This window comes from Colletotrichum graminicola (assembly GCF_000149035.1).
Source record: "Colletotrichum graminicola M1.001 genomic scaffold supercont1.57, whole genome shotgun sequence".
NCBI classification, from domain to species: domain Eukaryota; kingdom Fungi; phylum Ascomycota; class Sordariomycetes; order Glomerellales; family Glomerellaceae; genus Colletotrichum; species Colletotrichum graminicola.
Window position 1 is genome coordinate 29461 of NW_007361061.1, and position 20336 is coordinate 49796.

The 20336-nt window shown below is 56.5% G+C and overlaps 4 protein-coding genes across 4 annotated transcripts; all 4 read right to left on the reverse strand.

Moving 5' to 3' along the window:
* Window positions 1-1704: 1704 nt before the first annotated feature.
* GLRG_10158 (uncharacterized protein) lies at window positions 1705-1990 on the reverse strand (the record flags this gene model as incomplete). Its single annotated transcript, XM_008100843.1, has 2 exons — window positions 1705-1874; window positions 1948-1990. 2 exons carry the CDS (start codon window positions 1988-1990, stop codon window positions 1705-1707), a joined length of 213 nt encoding a protein of 70 aa, XP_008099034.1.
* A 2386-nt stretch (window positions 1991-4376) lies between these two features.
* GLRG_10159 (3-dehydroquinate dehydratase) lies at window positions 4377-6653 on the reverse strand (the record flags this gene model as incomplete). Its single annotated transcript, XM_008100844.1, has 1 exon — window positions 4377-6653. The coding sequence occupies one exon, from the start codon at window positions 6651-6653 to the stop codon at window positions 4377-4379; it is 2277 nt and encodes a 758-aa protein (XP_008099035.1).
* Window positions 6654-11447: 4794 nt separating this feature from the next.
* Window positions 11448-13465, reverse strand: GLRG_10160 (major facilitator superfamily transporter; the record flags this gene model as incomplete). The annotated part of the gene is made up of 4 exons (XM_008100845.1): window positions 11448-12398; window positions 12452-12607; window positions 12689-13107; window positions 13174-13465. The coding sequence occupies 4 exons, from the start codon at window positions 13463-13465 to the stop codon at window positions 11448-11450; spliced, it is 1818 nt and encodes a 605-aa protein (XP_008099036.1).
* A 3010-nt stretch (window positions 13466-16475) lies between these two features.
* Window positions 16476-18395, reverse strand: GLRG_10161 (capsular associated protein; the record flags this gene model as incomplete). Its single annotated transcript, XM_008100846.1, has 1 exon — window positions 16476-18395. One exon carries the CDS (start codon window positions 18393-18395, stop codon window positions 16476-16478), a length of 1920 nt encoding a protein of 639 aa, XP_008099037.1.
* Window positions 18396-20336: the final 1941 nt, after the last annotated feature.

The window sequence follows — 20336 nt, forward strand, 5'->3', positions numbered from 1 at the left end:
AATTACTCTCGATCGAACGGGTTACTGGTACGGCACTGTGGACGCTGGCAGGCTCCCGAAATTCAGACTAATGTGTTCAGCTATGCAAAAGGAGCGAGTGGGACTGCCCCTACCGGTATGAAGATTCTGGCTACCGAATGATGTGGGCCTCGGAGATCTCTTGCCTCATTCGAACAACCATAGGCCGCTTGCGCATCAAATATGGGTACACCACCCACCGCTCTGCCGTTGTTGCATTCCATATGCCACGCGACCCCAGAGGTCGTGGTCGCGCTAGCACAGCGGCCCTCTTCACGTTTGCAGCTGGCTTCACGAGCCGCAAAACGCTGGCACATTCGAAACCGCCGCTCTCGGCTCCAGTGTCAGCCATCCAATCCGAGAAAGAGAACCCCGCATGTAATTTTGAGGCCTGGCCGGATCCTCGTCGAAGTTGCTGGGCAGCGTCTGCGCAAGTCCGAAGTTCTGACACGGCCTTGCCAGCATCTCGACCGGCACGCACGGGGGTAAGAGTGGAGGGGCGTTGCAATGTGACAGATGAAAACACTCGTACCGCCAAGCATCGACCGACCAGTCGACGTCTGCAACTGCCGCAATCCGGACTAGAGGAGACTGAAGCCATGTCCAATGCAACGGCTTCCTTGTCCATATCACACAACAAAGCGCTTCTGAGCTATCCGTACGAAATCAGCTGATGTCACCTACCACTCTCAGCAACCTCTAACTCTCCCATGTTCCTCAAGGCGTCTTGAAGATCCTCGCGTCGGCTCACCAGCCGAGGATCTATATCATTCTCAGTTATCAGGCAGGCATCGAACTGCGTAGGCGCTTGGTTTTTCGGCTTGGAGAGACGGCCGGACCGTCGGAACCTTCCCAGATAGCCCTATCACGTTGACCCAACCCTTCCAGACAGATCTGGGCGGCGTAGCGTTGTTGCGCCGATTCAAAGCCAACTTTTCAGTTGCCAGTTAATCTATGTCCTACAAGTACTAGCTCGGAAGGGAAAGGGGATAGAGGGAAAAGCTTGACCATTTCTCTGTTTGCAGACGATCTCGGTATCCTAGGTCCGAAGAGGAGTCGCGCCTGGAACTCTCAAACCCCCGTGAATGGCGTCTAGATTTATGGTTGTGTACGGATACCCAACCCACCATCGCGGCGTTGATGGGCAAAGCTCGCCCACCTGCCTGTGCGCTCGCTCTGTCCGTGCGTAGTTCTCGATGGTATCCGTACAAGGGCCAAGCTCTGCTCATAGCTCACCGCCGCTTTACGGCCACAGACAACAGTACCGAAAACCACGGCCCTTCGACAAAGGACGGCCATACATACATACACCAAGTACGGAGTACAGAGAACCCTCTGTAGGGTTTCTCTCGCCTCCGAACCAACCCTAGGTACCTTGCGGTCCGTGTTTAAGCTTATGGGCGGCTAGGCGCGCACCCGTCCCCTGTCTCCTCTCCAAAGTCAGGTCTGACGCCTTTGATTTCCCAATTTTCTGACATCCGTGCCAATCAGTTCCTTGGACCTCGCAGATATTGGGGAATTTGGAGAACGAAGCCGCCCTTCGGACTCGAGACCTCTCTCCGAAGCTGGGGTTGAAGGCCGCCCGCCAGCTATTTGTGACTCCGCTGCGTTCCTCCACACATCCACCACTTCTGCAGTTCTTTGAACCCTGCTGTCGTACAGGCTACCCGGCAATTACAACACCTCTTACCCCGCGACACCTGACCATCGAGAAATGCCGGCCCGATACGCCATTGTTCGTTTGTGGCAGACAGTAGCCCACCTCAATAGGCAACTCAGCAGTTTTGACCCAATACGGGCAGACACGGGGTCTAGCGTCCCGTGCAACAGCGACGCCTCGCGCTCATCTATAGCGACTAGCGAGTCATTGTGAACGACCATGTCAGCCATCCTCACCCATGTCGACTACCATGTCTCCTCGAGTCGTACCGGCAAACATATCGACCGTTATGCGGGCCTGGTAGGACAGCATCTTGGCCATGTCACGGCTCATCTACAATCCTGCAACTGACTGGCGAATCCAACGATCAAACCAGCATATACATATGCGTCATGCTGTGGGAGTTCGCGGGAAAGTCCCGGTGGCTGTTGCACAGAAGCGCGCCCGAGGCGCGTTTGTATTTGCCTTGAGGCACGTCAGACCATCAGTATGACGGGTGCCGACCTCTTTCGAGCGGCATAGGGGAGCCAGTCAAAAGCTGTGAAGCAGCGTGATTCGATCCTTTCATCTCTCGCAGACCAGGCCATGCGTCGGACTCGCAACAACTTGGCCTCTCCGTTCATCTCCCGGCCTCGTGTGTGTGCGTGTGTGTGTGTGTTGACGACTTGACGGCAACCCCTGTCATCGGACGCGGACCGTTCGGAGCTGCCAGGACGTCTGTGGGCATCTGTGGGCGCCCTTGTCACCCTCGTCGATTCCGCAGCTCCCTTTGCCCGAACCATAGCGGCCATTGCCCCCTCTCATTCGTCGTTCCGCTGCTACGAAATCTCCTCGATCGGCTCGACTGGCAAAGCTCGCGAGATGAGTGGCCCAGTCCTACTTTCCCGCCCTTGCATTGACGAGGTTTCTGACTATACACGACAGCTTCATCTAAACCGTGGAAGAGGGCTGCGAACGCGAACGACCAGGGTTGGTGCTGCTCCCCCTCTCCCCAGTGGTTGGTCAGCTGGCGACGAATCCTGGATGGGGGGGCGTGGAGATGGACCTCCCGTCCCCCATTCTCGGAAGGCTAGTGGTAGTTAGCGGGGTGTGTTCGACTTCTAGACTGATTGGCGAGAGGGCGCTCTCGACGTGTCCTGTCGTCTCCTCGTTCTGACGTCGCCGTCGTTCACGCGCGACACGGCCGGACGAGTTACCACGCCATAGTGAGTCAACTGCAGAAACGAGGGACGCAGCCCGTACCTGTGTCAGCTCCAGCATGCGACGTTGTGGCTTGGGGCGGATGCGAAAACCACGACGCTTTTAGGTGTCAGCAGAAGGAAGCAGGGCTTATAGGAGTTCATGCGGGGTGCGTGTGTGTGCCACGATGCCAGCTACTCAACAAGATGTGGTCTGGGCCCGGTCCTGCTCGACGGTGAATGGTTTTTCGTCGTCAACACAGGGGGAACCGTTCCACCGTGGTTAGTTCATCCTAACAAAGACGGTGTGAGGGCGGGGGCGGCGAGCAGGCGGCAGAAATAGCGGCGAAGAATGTATTCGACACAATCAGGCAAAAAAGGACCTCGCGACCACCCCCTGAGACTCCCAGGTCCCGTTCCCTCATGGGTGTGTCGACCTTGCAAAAGACTTGGCTATACAAATCCCGCGCCGTCCGACGGCCCGCCCGCGGGCCCGAAATGGTACCTCGACAGGCATGAAGTCAAGAGCGTACCCGTGGGAGATGCTGGCTAGACGCTGGGCGAGCGGCCTCTCCTAGCCTGGCCTCTTGGAATTCAGTTACGAGGCCAGAGAGCGAGCCGTCTCGGTGCAGGGCCGCGGATTGTTCGGCGGGTCACAATCCAGGAGTCTCAATGTTGTCGGGGCATCTCCGTGTCCGGAGTGAATCGCATTAATTGATACCCAAAAGAGACGGGCCCTCTTCAAAAGGCCGTCTACAGCCGCGTAGTCTACTGACGCGGTCCGGGACCGCTTGGGGACCGTGAGGATCTCGCACGCAAAATTGAAAAGAGGAAAAGAAAAAAGCGTATCGACAAACACCCCCTTCCCTTCTCTAGAAGGGACAATGGGCCGGCCCAGACCGGGGTTGCGAGCTCGTGCATCAGCTAGATGAACCCAGATTTCGCAAATGACCTCCCCTGCCGATCGTCCCTCTTCTACCCGATCTATACATTCCTCAACTCCCTCCGCGCTAAACGCTGTACATGCGTGCAATGGTTCATCCCCTTTCACTGATGAGCTGTTCTCGTCACGACATACGTCCCCTGACCGCCTCCCTCATCCTGCGAGACAGAAACCATAAGTTGGGCCGCAGGCTCCATCCTCCCCGTGTCCGAGAGGGGGGTTTACCTGGAGATGCGGCTCAAATGCAGCCTCGAGCATTGCCCAATCGCTTTTTCCGTCCTCTTCGCTGGGACTGGCAGTCGATACGCTTGCCTAGACCGCCGTGGACACTACACATTCCTTCGCGTGACCTGGCTTTATCGGGTCCTTGGACCTCATCATGCCCGGGCAATGCCTGCCGCTGGCTCGGAGTCGCAAGCGTCGTCCCCCCCTGATAGGGCGTAGCTGCGATGCAGCTCGCAATCTCGAATTCGCATCACCCCCTTTGCCTTATCCGCAGAAATGATACATATGGGATGACCCCGTGGAGACACGGAAGATGGATGGGGCCCAGAGGTCTGCGTCCACCACCTCAGCCTCAGAACATGCCTCCACCGCTTGCCAGTCTGACGAAGCTGTAAGGCACGTTCTGGCAGACCAGCAGTCTGAGAATCTCCACCGTCGTGAAAGCAGCCGTGTCGGCGACGCCGTAGGCGGAGAACCCGGCCTGCTGAGCGATAAGGCCCGGGTCGCCGCCTTTCCTTGTCCCCGAGACCTCGGCGAGATCGAGAAAGACCTTTTTGAAATTCGACCCGGCCCGAACATTGGTGCCAAAGACGCGGACGAGCATGCCGACGAGATTGCTCTTTTCCGCTCCCAGAGCCGAGACGACCAAGAAAGGGGCTGCGTCATCGCCGACCGTCTGTGCCCTCTTGAGACTCTCGAGGCTGTTGAATGGTTCAATGACAGGTCCGTCGCGAGCCAGGGCCGGCGGCGTGCGGAAGCCAACGGTATATATCTTGCCGATACGGAGAGCCTTCAGGGCGTACATAACCGATGCGGCATCCTCGCCGGAAGAGGCCAGGACGACGGCTGTACGACCAAAGTATGCTGAAGGTGCCCTGTCTCTAGTCAGCGTACTGATGATACCACGCCAACTGGCGTTATCCAGAATCAGAGACGTGTTTGGCGATAGAGCGGAGAAGTTGGACCCTAGATGGCCAAAGGAATCGTGGTGCCCGTGGCGCGGACTCGACGGAATGGACGCTGGAGCAGAGGACGCCGAAGATGAAGACCCCGACTTGACTATGATGGTGTCCACGGTACCGATAAGCCGAGCGGCCTCGGTCAGTTCCGGGCCCTTCCCGCCGTTGAGCGAGGCGAAGAACGAGCTGTGTTTCAGCAGACTGTTCCACGACACGGGCGGGCTAAGATAGGCGCCGCCAAAGTTCTTCTGGTTGCACCAAGCCTCCATGCTTGAAAAGCTATTGGGAGCGCGCTCGACGACCGCGAAGTAATGTGGCAGGCCGAGCTCGTTGAAGCACTTCTCATAGAAAGGGGCTTGCGGCGTCGAACTTCGAAAGGCCGGGGTTGTGATGCCGTATATACTCTTCTTGGGGAGCTGACCAAGCAGGGCCAAAGCCGCGTTGATTTCCGATGCGCTCATCTGGCCTGGAGCTGCGACTATCGGCAGTAGCGGATGAGTGATGGGAGTAAAGACCCTGTTGAGAGTGCGGGAGAATTGGCCAGTCTCCCCCATGTTGACTCCCGAGAATGGAGGTGAATCTGGGTAGTCCGTGCGCATCTTGGACCGGAAGTATTCCAGCTCAAAGTTCTCGTTATGGTCGTTGATGATGGCAATCATCTTGATGATGTCGGCGTACTTGCTGGATTCAACGTAGACCTGTTCGGCATGGGATGACGGCCATCTGAAGGTGCCGGAGAAATCATGGAACGCAGACATGATCCGACTGCTTCCCCTTCGCTCATAGAGATTCTTCCGGATAGCCTCAGGAAGCCAGAGCTCCACGTCAATGTACTCGACACCCCACTGGATGGCTCGATACAGGTACTCGTAGTACAGATCCGGGTTTTCCATCGGGAAGCGGCCGTTCTCTCTCGTGCATCTGGTTGTGAAGATGATGGGAAGCTCTGTTCGCTGGCGTAGGAGCATCAGTTGCTGTCCGACGTAGCTGAGACTCGGAATGGCAGAGTATGTGCCGTCGCCCAGAGGCTCCTTGAGGAGATCGACTCGCATTTCCACCGCGTCGGCGCCGACAGTGAGGATGTCGATGTTGGGCAATGCAGCGCTGACGTCCGGGAACGTTGTGGAAATGAAATACGTCCGCGGTTTTGACATCAGCGTCTCATGGTGGTTGATCTGGCCAAGGGTGAAGGAGATAAACCTCGAAAGGTCCCGGCGGAAGAATGGGGCTTCCGTGTACAGGAACTCGTAATCGCACTGCGCCGAAAGGAAGACGTCCGGAGGCATCCCCAGGTTGACGCAGTGAGCGTTGATCACCACGACAAGCCCCTTGTCGCGAGACTTGATGTCATTCTTGGCATGCTCTGCCGGGATGCCGACCACGAGCCCTTGGTCGGCGGGGCCAACCTCTTGGAATGCCGAATGGATGGCGTGCGGCTTCCCCAGGACGTCGGCGAACACTGACACGATACTGTCTTGGCCGTGACCATAGATAATCACGACGATCCTGGTGTCTCCTCTCTGGGGGGCACTGCCGAACCTTGTGCCAGTTGTCACGGCGGGACTGGCATTCCGATCGACGTCCATGTCAACATCCTGATTCCCGGAGTCGTTCACACTCCGCGGGCGCGCGGGGGTTGGGCCAGCGCCGAGCTGGTGTAATGATGCCATGGCGTTGCTTGATGATGCGTTGATATGCAGCTGTGAGAACCGAGCAGCCACGCCGGGGACGGTGTTCTGAGGCGGAAAGGACGCAACGAACCCACGATGAAGCGCTCCCTCCCCTTCTCCTCCTTTGAGACGACTAGGATGACCGTGAGGAAGTATTGTGGCGGTGGGTAGCGATGTTGGATATGTGAGGCCAAAGTCCCATGACAAGACAAGCTGACGGTCCAAGCAGGATTATGGCAGTTGGAGAGACGAATGGAAAAGAGAGTCGAGGGGTCACAGCGGGGGTAGATGTGCTACTATTGATAGAGAAGAGAGCAAGAAAGGAGCAGCAGGCCAAGGCGTGTCAGGTGACCTGACAGTGTTAGAGATGTGCACCGGGAAGAGAAAGCAGGTGGGGGTCGTCGTGAGGCTGGTGCATATGAAGCGAGGTATCCCCGAGGGGGTCGGGGGCGTGATGTGCGCTGCGTGAGTAGCGACTGATAAGAAGTGAGCGAAGAAGCTCAGTGCCGTCAAGAGAGGACAATGGCGCTGAGCAGAGCCCTATGAACCAGTTTACTGGAGCCAAGTGCTTTCTTCCACCAATTCGTGGAGTGCTTTCGTACGGTCCAATGCAGGACTTGGGGCTTGCGATTCCAAGGGTGGGTTGGGTCGTCTAATTGAAGCACAGGCGGCAGGAATCCCGATTGAAGCTCTGGTGATGGCAACCCAGTCGCATGTGGCGCGCGGGCGCGCGCGTGCGTAAGTCGGGCCGTGGGGGCAAGCTTTATATCGGCGCGGTCAGCGCGATCAGCGCAGCCAAGATAGCTAGCTAGCACGAGCGAGGATACGGTGCACAGAGTGGGCGTCGTGGAAGCCGTCTCGGAGCACGAGAGGTTGTCGCAATATGAGAAGTTGACAGGGGAAAAGTTGAGACGAGCTGGCTGATGGTACGGGAAGGCTAGGGCCGTGGGCTGTTGATCAATGGCGACGCTTGGGCGAGGAATAATTTCGCCGATGGGGAGGCTACGAGACGGGGCCGGCGGAGGTGAAGTAGGTAGCTTTCGGAACAACACAGCGTTGTCGTGAGAAACGATGAGGAAGTGTCAAGGTTCTCCTCGGTCCGTCCGAAGTTGTTTGAGGTAGGGGACGATATGAAAGTCGGTGCTAGGCCGGAGGTTGGCGATCCCCATCTGGGAGTCTGAGCAGGCTCGGTGGATGGCTCTCTGGACGGCACAGCCGGCGTGGGCCATGCGCAATGGACAATCCGAGGCTTGTCGTTGGTGGAGGAGACGGAGAGATTGATGGAAGTTGGAGAAGACGAATTGTTCCACCACAGATGCTGCGTTCCACCAGAGTGATTGACCAGAGTCAGAAGGGGGAGGGGAAGGGGGCAAATCGGGGAGTTTGGCACGGGGCTGACAGGGACTGGGACTGACTTGGGCTGAGACTAGGATTGGGAATGGAAATAAGAATGGAACCTGGACCTGTCTCTGCTGCTGCTGCTGCTGCTGCTGCTGCTGCACGGTTCTGGAACCCTGAGCCAGGGGTGTTGGTCCCAAGGAAGAAGAGTGCCAGTCGCTGACTGGATGGATGATGGAGGTCCGCAGGATGAGCAAAGCTTGGAGCTCTCGGCGCTCGACGAACGAAAGAAGCGAGTCAGTCAGTCGTCGTGCCAGTGTCGTTCCCGAGTTGAGACAAGGCAAGGCAAGCAAGACAGGGTTAGGTGGGCCAAGGTATCTAATCCGTTTCGACGTGGGATAACAAGACGGAGATGGGCTGGGCCGGGGAGTCCAACGTTGATTTCGGTTGCAGGCGGCGGCCAGAGCACCGTTCCACGACGATGGTCTTCCAAGACGGGCAAGACGAAGCCAGAAGAGGCCTTGCTTCAGTTGAGCTGACTTTGTCGATGCTGATGGTAGATTACCACATTGTATCCGCAGGTGGAACTAGGTACATAGCAGTAACTCAACTGAGCTTTGCATGCCGAATGGTGGGGGTAGATTGGGGAAAACCCCGGGGGAACGAACGAACGTTCGTCTCACCGGAACTCGCCTGGGCAACAAGGATCCGCCGCGTTTTCCCTATTCCCAGGATTTGGACGTCAGAGATTCTCCGCCAATCACACGCCGCTCCATCCGCGCCATTGAGAACTCCGTCCTCCTGTTGCGAGGTGCAAGGGTTCAACGCTCTCTCTTCCGTCTTGGTTGTATCCCCCTAGGTACTCCCTACTCCCTCCGCTATACGCATTCTGAGTACGTCTTCTATCCAGTCAACTCATACGACAATTCCATATTTCACCTCATCGTCCCTGACAACCTTACAACAGCATGGGATACGTCCCGCGGACTGGCCTACCGGGGCCTGTTTGGAATCAAAATCTACCTGCTGCTGCCTTCACTCCAAAGGCATCGTCTCATCAATGAGAACCACGAACTGGTCCATGTCTGGTCATAACCGAGCACAACATAAATCTTCCGCCGCTCATGTCGCTGCCTGCTGCTTGCTTCCATGTCCTGTGTCACATTGTCTGGTCGACTTGTGCCACCCTCATTCCCCTTTCTTTCCCCCTTGCCACCTGAACTCACACCTCAAAACATCTCGACCAAATCTGCATCTGTTGATATCCATAATGCCATCGTTCCACAAAGCAGCTTATTACCTAAATCTTACCAGGCCAGTGTCCACGGCACACCCGGCCATCTCCTCGTTAAACAGCTCCATGTCACCCAACGAGGGGGGCAACGCGTGTCTTGCCGTTTGCATCCGCAACAAGTTCCTTGGCATTGCACCGGCCGCCTCATCTGCTACTCTGCTTCACAATCAACCCCTTCTCCTTCCAACGCAGATCACTTGTTGAGGTGCGTCGATTAGGTGTGTGAAACGCCTATCGGCAAATATTCCGATTGGACCCGTCGCCAGCCAGCCATACGATAATCTCAGGATCGCCAGACCCTGACCTGCTTGCATCGCCGCGCGGGTAGCCGTCTTCTGGAATCTCGGGAGCCTGCAGCCGGCTAAAGAAGGACTGCAATCGGGCCTCGTCTTCCCGCTCATTGAAGACGAGAACTTCCAGATATGGCCTGCCCAGTCCGCTGGCAGAAACCGGTTCGGCTCCGCGGGAAAGAATGCCAAGCCCTTTCGGGCGTATTTACCGGGCCCGGATCGCGAACCCTCAGGCTACCTGCAGCATCTTCGGTCCTACAGCCAGCCACTGCAACCGACATGCCTAACCCAATCATACGTTGGCCCCTCAGGCAGTGGTAACGACTATGTGAGGTCCAATATACCCAAAAGGTGGACCTGTCAGCCAGCCCTTATGCCCTTTGATTGCTCTCCTCATTCGCAACCTTTCCTGCAACCTTTCCTCAAGATGGATTCATTGTTTCGGAAGTGACGTCGTACAGTCGGGCTCACAATACAAGCTATCTTCACACCGGTTCGTGGATATCAGCCTGTTGCTTTCCGGCTATTACGAGGTCCCGTCCGTCGCCCCCTGCCGGCCATGCACAGTCTCCAAGGGGCGAAGCGGCCCGGACATGCGGGCTGGGGTCCCTCCAGAAGAAGAACAAGGGAACTTTTGCTTCGGGCCCAACCGTCAGAAAAGACAATGACCGGCCTAGAAGACGACCCTGATTGCAAATCGAACGTCACCTTTCATCGTAAGATTCCCGGGTCTTCCTTGACAACCCTATCAAGAGATTGCCAGCGAACCATACGCAGTCACATCTTCCGAACCGGCGAGCGTCGAGCACGTTTCCTGGTGCCCAGGACCCCTTTCCACCATGTTTGCTTCGCAATCGACGATCCGGTAAAAGGACCTCATCTCAACGGCGATCTCAGCGTTCGGCCTAGAAGCAACTATCAGCCCGGCATCTTGGGAACGCGGTGGCGGGGCGGTCTGGTTCCGACTCACACACGAACCCTTCCCACCTGGGCTCCCCCCGGCCGCCTCGGCAATGGCCACTCTCAATATTCCGCACGCAGAACGTAGGCAAAACCACTAACGAGCTGCGGCCTCGCCCGCATAGTGGCCGGCAACTCGATTGCCCGCCGTGGAGCCCAGCCCATGTTGAAGAAGTGCACACCCGTCTCGGCCCCGGTCACGGCGCCAGTTCCGGCCGAGCACCGCCGTGTAGGACGCGATGGCGCGGGCTGAGTCCGAAACGGGCACCCTCGAGGAAGTCACATCTGCCCGTAGGGGTCGTCGACTGAGGCCTGCGCGCAGCCAGCCCTGGGTCGTATGTGCGATGTCGTTTTCCCTCTAGATGCAGAGTGACTGGAATTCAGTTGTGTCACGTCGATGATGTTGATTACAGCGATGAGTTACATGTGGCACCGATGCAGCCACAAAGCCACACTGAGCCATCGCGCTTTACATGACACCGTGTTACTAACGTGTTGCTAGACTGGTGTGTCTGGAAGATGTAGGGGTACACTCTTGGTTCCCATTCGATATTGTCGCCTTCGTACCAAAGTGCCAGTAGCCGCGCCGAACCGGCGAGGTCTTGCACAGCCTGTACGTATACGAGCCTCCCCCCAACACGCGATGCTGAAATGCAGACTTCATTTGGAGTGTATATTCCTGGGCTATTGTTGCTTTCCCTAGTCTGTATACAACTGAATACGCACTGGTGGACTCCAACAGATATCCAGAAACCTGCTGCCGCCTTGTATGCCGTACGCTGCGCCGCTTGTGAGCAAACAAGAACGATGATGCTCGTATGCAACCCCTCCCGGCCAACGTAATGCGCCCCTGCCATGTCCCGTCTGAAATGCCAATGTCACCCTGACCTCAAAATCCCGCTCACAACCAAATCATGCCTCGCCAACACCCTCGCTCTCCGTTACCACCGCCCTTGCCTCTATCTCATCGCCCACCGCCCTCCTACCCGCAGGGCCCCTCCACCCCGTGCTCGCCTGGATCACGACGGCAACAAACGCCAGCGCCGCCGCCACACGCCACGTGCCCCTCAATGCGCTGGCGTACCTTTCCACCGCGATGGCGTGCTCGGCAGGAGCCAGCCGGCCGTTGAACACGAGCGCGGGGCTCCCGATCAGCTTCGTGACGAGCTCCTTCCGCTCCTCGGACAGCCTCCCGCCGTCGAGCTCCCTGAAGCTGGACAACAGGCCGGAGCGCAGGAGGCGGTAGAAGATACCCCCGCCGATGGCCGTACCGAAACTACCCCCGAACCCTCGGAACGTGCCCAGTAACGAGGTCGAGACGAAGTGCTCCTCCGGTCGGCTCAGGTGCAGCATGTGCGCGAGGGTGTAGTTCAGCGTGGCGCCCGTCGCGAACCCGTTGAGCACGACGGCCAGGACGAATACCCAAAACGGCGAGTCTGCCGTGCCGACCAACGAGAGGCAGAACATGGTCACCGCGAAGCACGTCAGGCTGATGACCGAGGGCGTCCAGAAGGCGCCGTTGCGGCGGACGTGGAGCCAGCCGACGACCAGCCCACCGGAGCCGAAGCCGATGTTGGTCGGGACCAGGATCGAGCCAGCGATGGCCGGGGCGTATCCGCGGACGGCGAGGGCAAATATGGGCGCGTAGTAGAGAAGAGTCCAGCGGATCGACATGAAGAAGAGCTGAGCCACGCAGGAGAGGAGGACGGGGCGAGACGTTAGGAGGGAGATGGGGATGATGGGGTCTGCGGCGAACTTGAACTCGATGAAGATGAACAGAAGGAGAGAGAGGGCGGAGAAAATGAGAGGACGCGTTTGGATTTCCCCAGAGAGGCCGTAGAGGAACAGGACGATGGTCAGGACCTAAAGATGTGAGCTGGGGTCAAGCGGTGACGTATTTGGGTCTGGAGACGTACGAGCATAAAAGCACCCGCGTAGTCGATTCGAGCCAACTTGTGCGAGATGGGCCTGCTTTTTGCCTCGTGATCCGAACTGAAGGTCTTGGGTATGCTCCAGAAGGCGCCCAGACCTGCGAACAGGCCGAGCGGTGCCTGCAAACCGAAGAGGGCCCTCTGCAAACCACGTCAGCTTTCTATTCCAAACCCCAAACCGCCACCCAGCAGCCGGGACTTTGAAGACATGACGAGACTGACCCATCCGATGGCCGGCAACAGCGCGCCGGACACAACGGCACCAAACGACAGGCCAATCGTGAAGCCCGTGTTCACCAGCCCGACAAAGAGGCCGCGGCTCTTCTTGCCAACCAGCTCGAGCACCAGGATGATGGACAGCGTCATGATGCCCGCGCCGCCCATGCCTGACAGGATCCTGCCGGCGATGAAGACCCAGAACGAGGACGCCTGGGACGTGACGACGCCGCCGGCGGCGAAGAAGCAGCCCAGGGGCAGGACGAGGCTGCGGGGAGAGAAGATGGTGGCCAGGCGGCCGAAGAGGGGCGTCAGCGAGGCCATACTGATGAGGTAGGAGCTGGTGAACCACATGGCGTCCGCGTAGGCCTCGAGGTCCTCGGCGACGACGGACTGGGTCATTGTCATGCCCGACGTGTTCGATGCTGGTCGCGGGTTTTAAGTCAATTAAGCCATTGTGGGCCGAGTCGTGTTTGAGCAAGGACGCATACCTTGAAGAAAGATGAGGATCCAGGTGCTGAGCATGAGAACCCCCGCGCGGGTCACGCTTATGGACTGCTTCGGTCCGGCATCGTCGTCTTCGTCAACGTCAACGTCCGAATCCCGATCCCGGCGGCTATTACCGCCCAGCGACCCATCACGGAGTGTTGGAGAAGAGGCCCCGGAGTTGAGCAGAGGCGTCGCCTCGGTGGCTTCGGCCGACGAAACGCCCCCCGCTGTCCCGGTTTCGTTGTCGGCGGCGTGCTGCCGGTCCCGGGGTTGAAGGGCTCTCTCATCCGTCATGTCGGATCGTATGGCCAAAATGCCCTTGTTTCGGACGTTGCGACGGGGCCTTTATCGTTGCCATTCAGTACTTTGGTTTTCAAGTTCGGAGGTTTTGGAGTAGCTGCGGGGTGCGGGTTAGGAAAGAGGCGAGGAAACGAGGGAAGATTGAGCAATTATTGGAGCTTCGCCCTAGTCCATTCCATCACCTGAGCACGAGTGCATGTGAGATACTAGATAGCGCCCGTTGGCCACCAGTTGACGGCCGTTTATCTATTCACCTGGCCGCTTGGTAATCCAGTCCCCATGTTCCGATTCAGTGGCTCCCGCTGGGGACGTTATTAGTTGGCTGGTTCAGCAAGTTGGATGGGACAGGGCTCACCCCGGATGACGTCTCACTCTGTCCCACTTTTGCCGTTTAACGGCTTTGCGATCGCTCCCGTCCTCTTCTCCCCCACCCCAACCACCTCGAGGTACCTGCCTAACTAGGTACCGTACCATACTGGTTTATGAAGCTCGTCCCGACTTTGGAACAAGGCAATTGTTACAGTTGTCCCCAAAGTCGGGACGAGCGTTGAGAGCCATCTCCATTGCGTTGTACACGCTACCCACGCTAGCTTAATCTGTCCTCGATCCTGCGAACCCGTAGTTAGTGCCCCGCGGTACAGATTCCGAAGCCAAGTTTCAAGAGAGACGCATCCCCAGTGCCATGATATCGTGAGATTGCTGTCCCTGGTTGCGCAAGCGGTATACCACATTGTTTTGTGCACCGCAAAGCCTGGATGATGAACCCTTTCGCTGTTGAGGGTGACCACTAGCCTCCTTTGCCTACTTACCAAAGCAGCCAGCGTCGGTAAAGTGGTCAGTATACCGGACTGGATAACCGTCTGTCCAAGTACCTCATTTGGCTGAGGCAGTATGGGCGCTAAGCATCCGACATCGGTGTGAGCTGTTGGGTTCGCGTGCGTGCGTGGCATGTCGATGATTACCTAAGCTAGGTAGGTACAGGGTGGCAGGGCCAAGTTAATTACCCCTATGATGTTACCCCCCACAGCTGATATCATAATAGAGGGTGAATATTCACCAAAAGTGAAGTCCTGTAGTAGGGGGGTGAACATTAGTTACCTAACAGGGGTAATTAACTTCGACCTGGTACCATCGTAAATGAGTGGCAGATCAGAAAAAGGCAAAGGGCAGCAGTGGGTGACTGATTCAACAACGAGAAGGCAGGTAGATACCTATGGCTATCGATGCAGGTAGCTTCCTTACTAGAAATACCTAGCCTCTGCTTCCGTCATGGAGGCAGGTACCGCTGGAATGCGCCTTCTCAATAAGAAACGAGATATTATAAGACAACCCTCAACTCCTGAAGAGGTTGAGAGTTTTTATATTATGTGTGATCCGCCGCGGGGGGGGGGGGGGCTCTAAAAGGTGAGGGCTCCTGCTTTTGGCTTCATCCTGAATCCGTATGAGTGTAAAAGAATGTCTATACCCATGTTTAACGCCAGATGCCAGAGCACAGCTCTTGCATATGACTGGACTAAAAGTGTCAATTGCCTAAAGAAATTGATACCATGCCTTTTAAGGTACTGTTCAATATCTTTATGTCTCATCAAGTAAGATGTGTGTCAGTCCATAAACCACTCTTGGATTATCAAATCACCTCACTGACCCAGCAGCCCCTCAGACAAAGGTCTAGTCACCTCACTCCCTATCCCTGTCCTGTTCCTTTCCTGACTCAATAAAGATGAATTCTAGAACATTATCACGGGATATCCCACTGGAACAATCGCGAATGGGGCTGCGATGCACCAATACAGGCGAGTCGTCTCATGGTAGCACTTCCTGTCGTTCAATGAACCCTCACCACCTGCAGTCTCTGCAGACTTCTCTTTCCCTATTGGCATCTTGCTTGCGTCCCTTGAAGGGGTTCTTGAGGCTTCGTTTTCGGGCTTGGTGGGACCGCTTTGTAAACGGAAGAGTTGATGAACTCTCTGGCGGACCTTCATCGACCGCTTCCTCAAGGAACTTCCGATAGAGCGCCCTTGGCGCTCTTCGTCTTGTTCAAGCAGCGGTGTGATCTCCAGCTCCGACACACCTCCGATATTCCACTTCTCGTCCAACTCCGTCTCGCTCAGGGAATCGCTCATTGAGGCTCTCGTTCCATCCTCCCAGGAGGTTTGCATTGTCTAGAAGCAAGTAAGCCCTTACATCGTCACCAGTGTTATGTGGCTTGAACATGGTTACTGACTTCCTGCGATGTAGACCGAGCTTGTCGTATCTTGAGCCTCCTATGTATCTTCATCTTGGATACGACGCGTGATTTCGGCCACTGTGTATTGCTTGGTTGCCAGTGACGCCGATCAGGGTAACAGGGCGCCGTAGTTGTGACCTCCTGGGGAATCGCGCAAAATTGCATCTTGATGTCCATTGAAGTAGACCTTACTAAATGTGGCTGAAAAGCGGAATGGTTGGAGGGTAGAAAACTTGGTTGCACAGGAGGGATGTTATTATACATGCTGTTCTTCCAAAGGTATCACTTGGTCGGCAGGCCCCTGACCAGGCGCGCCTTTCATCGCCTGGATTCATACAACGAGCATAGCACAGCATTGTACCGACAAACTGGAAAATCCAGCCACCCAAACTCCCCGGCAAGCTTTTGAGAACCATCATGAGCGAACGAGCCCCCCTCGTTTTGCCCTTGGCGCCGACACAGAGGGCTATGTCGAGCCAATCTAGACAGCATCTGCGTGGGCAAAGCTTAAGCAAAGCACCTGTCCGTCTTCTACGCCGTATAGACTCCTGCAAGGCCAACGCTAGTTGGCGAAAGCGACAGGCGATTGGTCAGCCAGGTTACATCCAATTGGAATACTGAGCTTAAGAAGCTTAGGAAATTGCGGTCGAAAGCTTGCCACGCAGGCCCCCCCCCCTGACTTTTAGTTCATTGGTGCTAATATGGTTTCCGATATTTTGCAAACCAAAACACCTCATCAGAAGTCATGGCTGTAAAGCCTATCAAAACTCGAGATATTCAAGGAAGGTCATCCACGTAGCCAAGCGTATCCCGACGCTCGTCGCAAAGCCTCGCAAACTCCAGCAACAACCTCCAGACGTACAGCCGCATATCCTCGCGGCGCAGCACCTTCTCCGCCCACTCCCTGCCCTGCTCTGCAATCCACCTCGCAGCGTCGTCGCCTTTGCTCTTCTTCCTCAGCACACTGTGGACGCCCCACGAACCCTGTGGCTCATCATCGCCGTCGGTGAAGAAGTCCAGCACACCGTAGAGGTCCTGGAAGGTGTTGTCCAGCGGCACGAAGTGCAACCACGGCGTGAGGCGGTCATCGTGCCACTCGGCGTACACCGTCGCCTTGAGCGGCACGCTCGTCGACAGCAGGAACGCCCTGAACCGCCCGCTGAAGCTGTAGCCGTCCGCGTCCGGGAGGAACTTGTTCGAGAACTGCTCCGCCATAGGCGTGGCGTTGACCACCGATAAGTGCGGCGCGAGCCAGTCACATTCCTTACGCCGGTCGTGTTCGGGTCCGCACAGCAGGTGCGTGAAGCCCACATCCGTGAACCGAGAGAGGAACTTCCCGAGCCGCTTCTGGCGACGGCGTAGAGTGTTGTAGCGTTCCAGAGGGGGCATATCGAAGGTCATCGCGCGGACGTCATTGACCTCCATGCCGTGCACGGTGGTGCCATTGAGCATCTCTACCAGCCGCTGGCGGTGGAAATGCGTCCAGTTGTCTGACTGGGCGAGGCCTCCGGATCCGATGCCCCGCCAGACGAGGCGATTGAGTTTCTCGGGCCATGCGGGGCCGCGGATGTTGCCGCCGGTGTAGCTTGGGTCATCAGAGAGGTACATGGCGCCAGGGATGAGGATGTCCGAGTTGACGAGGAGCTTGGAGCCCCCGAAAAGGGGGATAAGATCTTTTGTCGTATTGACGTTCAGAGGCTCGACGAAGGTGCCATGAAGCGAACGTAGGTGAGGCTGCACACACGGGTCCATGGACATGGTGAAGTTCTGCACGTAGCCTCGACGAGCAAACGGTGCTTTCCATGAGTATGGCAATGTTGGTGGCAGGGAAAGGTCTGTCGCCGCAGGTACGTTCCTCGCTGGGGAATCTGAAGGACAGGCCTCCCGAACAAGGTCCCAGTACTTGCGACGGTCGCCGCTTGTCCACCCCTTGGAGTAGAGAGTTCCTCGGGCAGCATCAACGCTCGTCAAGCTCTGGAGCTGAGACGCGACCTTGTTCTTGGGCGGCATGTTTCTCGTCTTCCCCTCCTTCGCAACGTATTTCTCCATGTCCTGCGACGGAACCAGGATCCGTGGCTCGTGCATGTAGTTGATGGGCATGTCCACGTCAGGCAGATGTTTCGCAAACTCAGACACCAGAGCTGTCCAAAGCCCCAGCCACGGTTCCCTATCCTCCATGTTCCCATCGCCCGTCGCCGTGCCGTTGCGCACTCTTACGACGTGCTCCCCTGCGTTGGCTCGCTTCGAAGTTGTCTTGGCGTCGAGCGCCCAGAACGGCCCGAGGTCGTCATAGATCCGGTCGAAGAACTCTTCAACGACTATTGCATCGGTCTCCATAGCATGATGGAACCATTCCTGGAACCCCGGGGGCGGGTGTCTGCCCCGTCGCTCACGGTAGCGCTGGGCGGCATTGTGCAGAGTACGGCTCCGTTTCTGGAGTATCGTCGCGTGCTTCGCCCGCGCGTCGTGGATCAGCCAGCCGATCGGGTTCGCATCGGCGTCGCTAGCGTTGAAGGGGTACTTGAAGTAGTCGGTCGCGGCGCCATCGGTGAACTTGACTTGGGAGGCTTTGGTGCTGATCGTATCGCGGTACATGTAGGTGCTCGTCAACAGCAGTGTCAGGATGAAGGTCGTCAGCACGCCTTTGAGCAAAGGTTTGGCCGAGCTGGGCGCCGGACGATTGGCCTTCCACGCCATCGCAAAGGTGAATTTTCTTCTGCTTCGGTCACCCGCGAGGAGATCGATCAGGTCATCGGCAAGGTCTTGGATACGACAGACTGCCCATGGCTAGTCCGAGGAGAGAGATATGAGGGTCGGGTCCACGAACGCAACGGTCGACAGTTCTCATTTGAGGAAGCGGTAATCTATTTGCAATGTGGGTAGCTCTTGTAGAGTGAAGTGCGCGGCCCTGTAGCCCCTTTCCCGATATGCACCCCGGTTCACTGACGTGGAGATGATATTTTGCTTGGTGGGGGGAAATTGCGCCGAGCTATTGTGAGTGACCTCAGTCAAGTCATTTGAACCACGACTGTCTGAGACTTGAAGACCCAAAAATGTCAATGACATTGGCCTGTGTGCTGCTTTATTGAAATCACATCGCCAATCACGTTGCTGGATTACTAGTTGCCCGGGGAATGGGCGAGGAAGACTCGGGTTCTCTTCTCAAAACGGTACCACCAATTCGGCTCTTGTCCGCCGTGTAAGCCGCCCCGGCAAGGCCCCACCGCTTTGACCGACCACTCATTCGATATTTTTCAACCTCAGCTAAAGACTCCAAATCGGTCGTGCATGTTGTTGGTTGGAAAGCAAGATTTGTCTTCCATATATATATTTGTAAAATTTTACTGCCCACTAATTGGTATCGAAGCGCTGGCGAATACAGTAAAGTAGTTATCCGGGTGTACTTAACCCTAAAGCTTCTCTAAGAAACCAGAGGGATAGGAACAGGTTTGAAGGAGCTTGAATGTAGTGAAATGTGCGTAGGATACGTTAAAATCGATTCGACTGTAATGGGGAAATCGGCCTGCTTACTAAGGGGAGCTCGGGATTCGATGAGTGCTAGTCTCCGGTCGGTGACTGTGACATAATCTTCCCATTGAGAGCTAGATTCGAGGTCCGAGGCAGGATGATGCTTTTATGAAGAGATGAAGTTTGCTGTGAAGAAGTTTGGCTGACTCGAAAAGTGTGTAAAGGTTGTGGGAAGGTCAATTGGCTTTACGACTGTCACTTGCTGCTCCTGGGTTCCGTAGCGTTGGCTTTTTCTTCAACAGCTGTAAACACATCAGATAGACAGGGAAGACTGATCCAAGGTCTCCGATTTGCAGGAGCTAAGTTCCTTTCATGCGTCTCTTGCAGTCCGAGGAGCGCAGTGCGGCTGTAACACATCAAACAAGCCACACACTGGTCTGGAATTTTTGATATACATTTAGGAGCGCCTCTGAACCACCCTTTTGATCAAGGCATGACCTAACTAGTCACTGCCAATTCAGGAATTGCAACCCGAGATGCGTACCCAAGGTGGTCCCCTTAAGGTGGCACAGGGTACACAATGATGCTTTAAGCAGTAGCTTTTGGACCCGGGAGTTGAACGTCCGGGGACATATTGCAGGGACCCTTCAAGGAAATCCATCATAATTTGGTGGAAGAATGACCGGGTGCATGATGACGGCTTTAGTAAATCGTAGGAGTTCTGTGGCAAATCGAGCCCGTCTGGAACAGCCGGCGAAAGAGGGCATGAGCGATCCTCCCGAGCACCATCGGGGAGTTATCGACAACGCCTAAATGACGGCGAGATATCCTCCCCCCCCACGTGCCTTGCACACGGACCATCCCGGTCGCGGACTGGCCAATCAGATTGCTCGCAATACCATTAGCGAGAAAAGAGGCGAAAACCATCAACCGCCATCGACAACGTCAACCATCCTACACCCAAAAAAGGTCCGCCCCCCCCGATCGATCGATCCCCTTCGTCCATTGAGTCGCCGGCCGCCGCTCCCTCACCGACTTCCCCCTCGCGATACACCCTCTCCACTCCATCAACTCCGATATCTCTCGCGAAAGAGACGACATCACTCTACCGGACACGACAAGATGCTTTCCTCCACGAGGACAGCGGCCTCGATGGCCCTGCGAGGTAAG